General features: G+C 32.6%; 2 protein-coding genes across 4 annotated transcripts; both read left to right on the forward strand.

Moving 5' to 3' along the window:
- Window positions 1-1,752: 1,752 nt before the first annotated feature.
- Window positions 1,753-4,627, forward strand: LOC119640218 (THO complex protein 7). 2 transcript variants are annotated; one of them, XM_038038088.1, is made up of 4 exons: window positions 1,753-1,771; window positions 3,570-3,630; window positions 3,697-3,820; window positions 3,882-4,627. In XM_038038088.1, exons 2-4 carry the CDS (start codon window positions 3,621-3,623, stop codon window positions 4,612-4,614), a joined length of 867 nt encoding a protein of 288 aa, XP_037894016.1. In that variant the 5' UTR covers window positions 1,753-1,771; window positions 3,570-3,620; the 3' UTR covers window positions 4,615-4,627. The 2 variants fall into 2 exon arrangements, with proteins under 2 accessions (XP_037894016.1, XP_037894015.1); XM_038038087.1 differs by lacking the exon at window positions 1,753-1,771 and having other exon boundaries at window positions 3,363-3,630.
- LOC119640219 (protein FMC1 homolog) lies at window positions 4,610-6,404 on the forward strand. Of its 2 annotated transcripts, XM_038038090.1 has the most exons (3): window positions 4,610-4,750; window positions 4,806-5,155; window positions 5,235-6,404. In XM_038038090.1, exons 1-2 carry the CDS (start codon window positions 4,629-4,631, stop codon window positions 5,110-5,112), a joined length of 429 nt encoding a protein of 142 aa, XP_037894018.1. In that variant the 5' UTR covers window positions 4,610-4,628; the 3' UTR covers window positions 5,113-5,155; window positions 5,235-6,404. The 2 variants fall into 2 exon arrangements, with proteins under 2 accessions (XP_037894018.1, XP_037894017.1); XM_038038089.1 differs by having other exon boundaries at window positions 4,806-6,404.
- The last annotated feature ends 2,496 nt before the right edge of the window (window positions 6,405-8,900 follow it).

The raw sequence follows: 8,900 nt of genomic DNA on the forward strand, positions 1-8,900 counted from the left end.
TGCCGTATGACCCAGGCGTTGGCAAATTTTACACCTCATAGGATTTGGGATGTATAGTTCTACTTTACATTTATACCACGCCACATCAACTGTTCGCGGTAATCGATAGCGATCAAAAGTTAAAATAATCCTTTCTGTAGGAGAGCGTGTTTTTCCGTCATCATTCAGTTTGGTTAATTTATACACTTCAGTCACTCCTTGAATGTCCATTTCGCGAACAATTTCACCTTCCGGCACATGCTTTAAGCAAGGGGCATAAATTACGCCTCGAACCGAGTTAAGTTTCTCATGTAGTTTAGCTGAAATAGCACATAGATTAGCTAAAGATTTGGCCTTTATGAGTTTTTCGGTTGCGCGCGGGTTCCCAGCGAGGACCAGTAAATTCCCATCGCGTAGAATCGAGATGGAGTCGATGTATGTTGTAATGCTATCTAGAGCCTTTTTTATAGCAAAAGGGCTAATTTGAGAAATTGTTATTCGAGCATCGGTTGAAGAAATAACAATATATTTTTTACCAATAGGGGTTATATCGCTGATCGGCAACACCGGAAAATCTGAATTTTTACTTTTTTTTCTTTGGGGGGATGTATCACTTAATAGATAAAATCTATTCGAGTTTTTGTCTGGCGGCCCCGGGGCCATTATGCCTTATTGTTGTCTACTGCTTATTATTTGTGAAATAACCACTCACTTTAAAAGGTTTGGGAACTGTGGAAGAAGGTTGGGAACTACTAAAGAAAAGTGTCAAATGTTTTCAATTTTTTTTATTTTGTTTTTTTGTTTTCTATTTTTTATTATATATAGACGAAACAAAAGCACATACGCGATATCCGCGTTAACCAGTTTTAGCAATAACACTGAAAAGACAGAAGTTAAATACACAAAAACACCGAAAACACCGAAACAATTGAAAAAACACAGACGAAAAGAAAACACGCACTACAGTGAACACAAGTCGACTTGTATATATGAAATATATTTCATCTTTCATCTATTTCATTGCTAGCAACTAGAGACACGATAGAGATTTCCAGAAAAACAATACGAATCTCAGATGGGTCTCCTTGCTACCAAATAAAATTGTAAATAATAGAAAACGCATTTACCAGTTAATGTACTTATTTTCTTTGTTAGATATATTACAATACAATAAACAAAATTCGAGATATATTTAACAACTTTAATAAACAAAACTAATTTGGTATACATATAAAAAACCTATATATTTTTATTTTTTTATCTAATTTTAGTGATAGATTTTGTTTAATTTTTCCATTGGAATCACTTCTTTTTGCGCTCGCCAAATTCCTTTGGTTTCACAGAAAGCCGTTATCTGGTTTTTTCCTTTTCATGATTTATAAAAAAAATACCATGTGTTGTGAATAGAGGGAGAGCAGAGTTGTTTTCAATAAGTAAATTTTGTGACTGTTAAATGAGAATAAGTGATGGAAAAATTAATTCTCAAAAACGGAATCATTTTTGTTAAATGAGAATAAACGGTGGAAAAAAACGGAAACAATTCTGTAAAATGCGAATTTGCTACGTCTTTGAAGCGGAACGATATTTCGAAAAAAATTTCTTAGAGCGTTCGTAAACTTATTATTTGTAATAAATCAAGATTGCTGTACTGATTTAAAAGTTAAAACTTCTGAGAAGACCAATTCTTTCCACTTCTTAACCGACAAATACATGTCGTCGAAACTTTGATCAAAGAGTGGTGAAATCTGTTCATCACTGGGATCATATTTCTTTACGGAGTATGGAGTATTCGGTAATTAATATGTTAATGCCTATGCAAATACACAGATTATATAATTTGCTTGCATATATTCAAGTAAAGAGCGTATCGTTTATATTTATACATACATGTGTTCACACAAAATATAGTGGTAACGTTATTGCAATATGAAAATTCTATGTATATAATATTAGTATTTTTAACACTTTTGTGTTCAAAGATGCATAAAAATTGTAACGTGATAGTATTAATGGACATTATTTTTGTCTATCTGCAGTAATTGATTTTATTTTCTTCTCCTTTTTGCAATCATTTTCTACCAAGTTGCTGTTAATAATCACGGTATAGGAATATATTCTTTGTAATTACATAAGCATATAAATTTATGAACTTTCTGAAAATTGTTGGAGCTTTTAAACAATTCACCAATTTAGTTACAGTTGCTTTGTTCTCAACTCTATGCCTTTTTCCTAGCATTTTTCGTTTCTAGGCATGCCAATGTCTTTGGCAATTATTTTGTTAGTAGTCATGTGTTAGTAATGTTGTGGGCGAATTTATCAACTTACCTTCTGTTATGCTATAGTGCTGTGTTTGTGGACAGAACGATATCTCAAATGTTTCAGTTTCTCAAATTTTAATTATTTTGTATTACATTATTTTAAATCTTTTTCATGTATGATTTGAAATTTTAATCTGTGCATTAATTTTATAATTTCTTATCTTTTTTTTGCTTGTTTTACATAAATGGATCAGGTCTATTGACGATGATACCAACCCAGCCGCGGTTCTATTATTTGTCAGTTCTTTGTTCTTTATAACTCATAGCAATGGTATGTGATGATGTAAGCAAAAAATTGGTAAAAATAGGTCTGCTTCTGTTATTAGTTTCACTTTCCAAACTTTAGGTTGCTGATTTAGGTTTACCTCTTTTTACGTTTTTTTTACGGCCTGATAAGGGTTTAACACATTGAATCGTCTTTCTCGCCTTCGGCATAAACCTCCCAAGTGGTACGCACATTCGGCAACCCCGCTATCATACTGCTTCACAGAAATATGTAAACAAAAGCATATGTTTTGGAACCAAAAATAAAAACCTAAACGTAAACAACGTATTAAAAAAAACAATAAGGAAGTTAATATAAAAGCAAGTAAGCTTGTTTATTAATTAAAGAATGATTAATTTCTGAAAAAACTTGATTAGACATACGTTAGATATAATTTTGTATTTTTGTGCTGATCCATAATTTGGAACGTATCCTTGATCACTGTCTACAAAACAGGTTTATGAATATGTTTCAACTTTAAAATCTTTATTGCTTGTTTTTTATTTCTTACAAAATAATGCATCGCATAAACCAATTTGGCAAATTAAATTATATTAAAAAAATATACATTACTTTAATATGAACAACGATTAGATAAATGATTTTTGAATTTAAAATAAATTGCCTCTATTTCTTGTGCGTTGTTTTATTTTTGTTTTATTTGTATGTATTCTCATGCAATATGATATAATTTGTCAATTCCCATAAAGTTTTGTAAAAAGACGCAAAAGTTAAAGCTCCAACTCGAAAGTAGGAATAACGTCTCATTGTGACAGCCCTTAAGCGAGTAAATAGCAATATCGTAACAGTACCGCCATTTGTAATTTCACGCTTATAATTTTCATTTAAAATGACTTTTTTTGTCGTTGGAGAAAACACAACTAACTTCAGCATATAATTTAAATAAGAGAAATTATTTATTTAAATACCTTTGTTAAGGTTTAAACAAAGAACTTCGTGTTTACGTTGAACGTTTCTTGTACAACCGAATCTCTTCTGATTTGCAGAAAAATAAGAAGAAGACCACAAAATATCTTTGATTAAAAATTTACGCACAAATGTCGGATGGTCTGTAAAAATTTACTATGCGAGTTTCTTTGTGTGAATTCATATATACATTAAAAATATTTGCAGAGGATATAATCAAAAAGCGATTATTGATTGATGGCGACGGAACAGGTGACGACCGTCGACTTAATATGTTGCTTAAGCAATTCCTAAAGTGGATGTATTCCAAAAGCGATTCAGCTGAAAATAAGTATGTTAAGTTTCGTTGATCTCAGCTTCGTAAGGTCTATTAATACGTTTGTTCATTTCAGCCAAATTATATATGATCGCTTAATGGCTCAATTAGCTCAATGCCAGTTTGCATCCGCCAAAACTGAACGTACTGGTTTAATGATAAACGAAGAGCTGGAAAATTACCAGAAGTTATCACAAACTATAGAGAAAAATATATATTCCGCTAAACACGAAATAGAAGAAAGCAAAAAGGAATTGATTATAGCCAAACAGATACGTAAGAACAAGATGGAGTACGATCAATTGGCTAAAGTAATCAAACAACAACCCGATCGCAAAGAAACTGAAAAACAAATTGAAGTTTTACAAAAAGAACTAACAGAGTTAACAGAGAAGAAGTTAAAACTGGAACGTAAGTTCGAAAAACGGCAAAAGGATTTCAGTGTACTTATGTATGCCATACGTGAACTGGAAACTCAGTTGGCTGATGATAGCTCAAGTGAAGATGGAGATAGGAAAAGTGACGACGCTGAAGTAGTAATAGGCTCTCCTATCAATGTAGGTAAAGCGGCTGCAAATGCTGTTATAGAAGGCTTAAGTGACGATGAAATGGAGGCTGGCTCACAGTCAAGGAAAGGACGACATCGGGGATTTTTGGAAAGAGAAATAAAGCAGGATTTGGACATAAAAGATGATTACGATAATAAAAGTACTAAAGAATCATTATCAGTAGATGAAGATGCTATTTTAGAGTTGAGCATTGACAAAGATGAACAGGATGTGAAGATGGAGATAGATGTAGCGATGTAGCTTGCTTAATTTATATGAATAAATTTTTATTAAAGAATGTTAGATACTTAAATTGGTTTATGATGGGAAGTAGTTTGTTTTTCCTTTCTCCCCACATTTGCAGCTGGTACGAAATTTTGCAGCGCTGTATAAATACGTAAGGAAAATTTCTTCAAGATTTTTAACATTTATTAATAAATTCTTTCTCCAAGGATGGCAGCCACTAAAGCTCTACGCACTCTTCTACAAGAATTACGGTTTGCCAATCCGTGTGCTTGTATTAAAGATTCACTGGCTGCACATTATATTTTAGCTCAATATAAAAAATTTTGTACGACTGATCAGCAATTATGCAAAGCACGTGATGAAGCCTTATTCTTGGGTCAAACTTACCTCACTTATTTGTCCAGCGTTAGAAAATATAATGAGTTGCATAAAGAGTACCGCGGAAGAGGCGAACGTAGTGTAAAGGAGACTGCTGACATGGTTGGTTTCAAATTGCCCACAGATCCCGAATGAAATATCCGAGTGTTAATAAGAAAAATGGTTGCACATACTTAAGGTCGTTATAATAAAAATAGCTTTCAGCAAATGTGTAGCATTTTTTCAATAACTCTTGATTAAATAACATATAATTTTAGAATATATTCATCCGCAGAGTTAGTACATTATGACAATCCAACAGAGTGCACATGACAATTGACGCTTCCATTGATTAGAGCAAAGTGTATATTAATTTTTGCTACGTATGTGGTGAGGGTAAGAAATGTGAATCGATATATATACATATTTCATAAAGTAGTTGTTTAAAATATATTTATATATTAGAGTGCTTAAAGTCTCTATTATTCCTTTTGTAACATAAGGAAGAAATTGACTGGCGAAAACGTGCAACGGCTTGCAAATTAAAGCATTATCGCTATTCTTCATTTTTCAGTAGAATTATGTTGTGCAAATGTAACAACATCAAAGTATTGATTACATATCCAACGATCATTCATAGAAACCGTGGTCTCTTAATGTACATGTTAAATGTAAAAGAAAATCATTCGAAGCATTATAAATTAACAATTAATTTAAATATGACGTCAGCAAATGCGCTTACTAAATAGTGATGACATTTATTTTTTATACGATAGATTTCATATCATTTAATAAAGCCTGCGACTCTAATAGAATTTGTTAACTTAACCACGAATGCTTATCCCTTTAATTGTCATTGTATTAGTAGTTTAGAGAAATAAACTCTGGGACTAAGGTCTTAAACACTAGCACCGAACGCTCTCGGTTTTATTGAAAACCCTCCTACATTGGAGCTGTTAGTCGACATCCTTTGCCTATTCGGCCACTAAGGCAGATATCCGCTTAACTAGGCGTGCGACTTATACTCAAATTTTTATTTACATTTACAATAGGGTTCTTTCATATTTTTTTTGCTTCGAAAAAGTCTGGATTATTGGAAGCTTCACTTTATAAAACAAATTGCTAACCCTCATGTTTTTCTAATAACTGAATGTTGTTGTTGCGCTTTGCCGATTTTTTATCTTTTCCCGACGATTGACTGAACGACTACACGTGACACAATATAAATAATTTTTTTATAAAACAAGTTTGTTCAGTTATGAAATTCACGAAAGAGAAAATGCTTGTGAGAGTCTTGCAACGCCTTGGTGTCTCAAAATATACGGGCGAGTGTTTGAACTTCTCTGACATTACGTTCTTAATTTTTGTATGGTTGTGGTGGTTATATGCTATTTACCATGTTGTTATTCCCTTAGAGTCCGAAATATTTATAACTCGGTGCTCTTCGTGAACTACTACTACATTTAAGAGGTATCGGTCTTAACACAACGTGAAATGGAGGAAAATGGTGATGTCGCCTACAAATTCGCAAAAGAATCCAAAATATGATCCCAATCGGTCAAAATACACGCCTACAGCGCCCACACGCCTATGCAACAAAATTATGAACAACTTCGCACTCCGTATTTCTTGCTTGTTACTCATAAAGTAGAACATATATCTCACTTTTATTCTAAAGAGAGAAAAAATGAGTGTAGTATATAGAAATCTGATTCTGGCGCAGAAAATAAAGTATAAAAATCTGGTTCTTTTCATTTTTTGAAGTTAATGGTACAAAAGATTCGATCACGACAGAATATTATTTTCATGCTTAGCGTAACGGATTAATAAAAAAAGAAATACTTGATTTATAATTCGCTTGCGGATATTATTTTTGTCCGGTTTTATCATCGATTAATATTTTTTTTTTTTGGTATGGTGAATGGAGATGGACTAAACCAATCATCGGTTAATATGGATAATTCTTCCAATTGCATTTAAATAAAAAATAAATTGATATTTTTTAAATTTTAAATTTTCGTTATATTTGGTTTTTGTATACAATAAAGCAATTTTATTCAAACAGAGAATTATGCTACAGATGTTTCATGTAAAAACAAAATAAAAATTTTGAGGGAGAATTTTTCTGAGTTTTTGTCCACTTTTCTTAAAAACATATGCATTTGTTCATTTTCAGACTCATGCCAATTGGTTTTTGGTAATTTTGAGAGACACTTGCACAGGTTTTTGGTAATTTTTAGAGACATTTGAGACAGGTGAAGTGAATTACTTTCTTATAATTCACATAATTTCATATTTTCATTTCTTAAGGAAACTGTGAACTTGAATTTTGAATTTTAATATATATTTATTTATTTTACGTAATACAATAAAAAGAATACATAATGTTTGAAAATGAATTGTAGAATTCCAGTTTTGTATTATATAAGTTGAAGCCAACTTTTCAATTCCCACAAGGCACGTACAGCGGATTTATTTTTTATATCTTCTCTTTCAATACAATTCAATTTAAAAGCGCGGAAGATATGCTGGTTCTTATTTCCTCACTTATTCGCCTTATTTGGGAGGCGTCTTGCGAAACGTCGACACTATCGTCAAAATATGTTTGCTTTGATACAGGAAATAAGTTTTTTCAGATAATTTTTCTGGGGTTGCACACCTAACGTGTATGTGGAGTAACTCACAACCCATTTATGCTTGCCTTTTGGGTTTATGAAATAGTCTTCATTTTGTGCAGACTTACGCAAATCAATGTGGCTTTCATCTACTCATCCAAGAAATTTTTCATTGCAAAATGCATTGAAAATATTCAAAACTTTTACAAAATTCCACATACAACAATATGTATATGTTAATTTGCATTGTTGACAAATATATAATATCATTTTCTCATAAATTTTCGGGTAACGTAAGCCGGTTTGAAGCGTCCCGCAACATCCTTCTATGTCTCAGAAGGTTCCTTTTCCTTCAATCTCGATGAGCCAATATTGCCAAATAAAATAAAATAAACAAAGTGACTAGTCCGCCTGGTGTATATATTTTCCGCAACATCACTTGATTATTTAATAAAAATAATTCACTTACTTCTTTTTGGTGTATTTAAAAGAAAGACATTTAAGGTTTGAGATATTTATGGGCGGGAATATTTATGAAAAACAAATCGAAGAATAATTATTGCCTATACTATGGAGTTGAGGAAAAAAATAATAAACAAATATATATTGACTAAACGTTAACAAGAACAATTTATAATAAATTTTCTTCTTTTTTTTTTATTTATTATTAACAATCCTCGATTCGAAAAGAAAAGAAAAAGTTAATTTTCGATATATTATAAGTAAAATAATTTTTAAAAATTCCATTTTCCAACATAAGAGATCTCATCAATTTTAGATAGGGATAAACTGTCACGGGCCTAGCTCAGCTTTCAGTAGAGCGGTTAATTTATTTGACCTGGTATGCTGGGCCGCATGACAATGAAAAAAAACTAAAAAAGGAAAATGCAAATTAAAAAAGATTTGTTCCAGGAAAAACGGTGTAAGCCCATTTATGAGGTCTGTTATCTGCACTGCACGTTGGTTCGGTTTTAGTCCGTCCGTCAGTGTTCCCAGTCCCCCTACCCCTACTCGCGCGTACACCTGACCATGCCCTCGCTACAGTTGTGGTGTATTCTACTTAAACACTCATTCTTACTCTAAATTCATCGGCCAACCAATACTAACTACACTGGGTACTCACCATTGCTGGTATTTGAATAACGTACAATAATACCTGACTGGTGAGAGCGGAAGTTTCCCAAAACAGATGTGACTTCTTCGGGGGAGACATCCGATGGTTGCTCCAGTTGCTGAGATTTTGCAGAAAGCGGATGCGAGCGGAATACCCACAATATGGCCATCAAAACTGCCGAAGATTGGTGTTGTGTTAGTTGAGGTGCTACCAGC

The sequence above is a fragment of the Glossina fuscipes genome, unplaced genomic scaffold, assembly GCF_014805625.2.
Source record: "Glossina fuscipes isolate IAEA_lab_2018 unplaced genomic scaffold, Yale_Gfus_2 116, whole genome shotgun sequence".
Taxonomy (NCBI): Eukaryota; Metazoa; Arthropoda; class Insecta; order Diptera; family Glossinidae; genus Glossina; species Glossina fuscipes.

What these genes read in the sequence shown, in the direction of transcription:
- LOC119640219 (XM_038038089.1), top strand. Translation starts at nt 4,629, where the DNA reads ATGAATAAATTTTTATTAAAGAATGTTAGATACTTAAATTGGTTTATG. An exon ending in TTGCAGCGCTGTATAAATAC is followed by an intron (nt 4,751 to 4,805) that starts GTAAGGAAAATT and finishes TCTTTCTCCAAG; the next exon opens with GATGGCAGCCACTAAAGCTC.
- LOC119640218 (XM_038038088.1), top strand. An exon ending in AGCGATTCAGCTGAAAATAA is followed by an intron (nt 3,821 to 3,881) that starts GTATGTTAAGTT and finishes TGTTCATTTCAG; the next exon opens with CCAAATTATATATGATCGCT.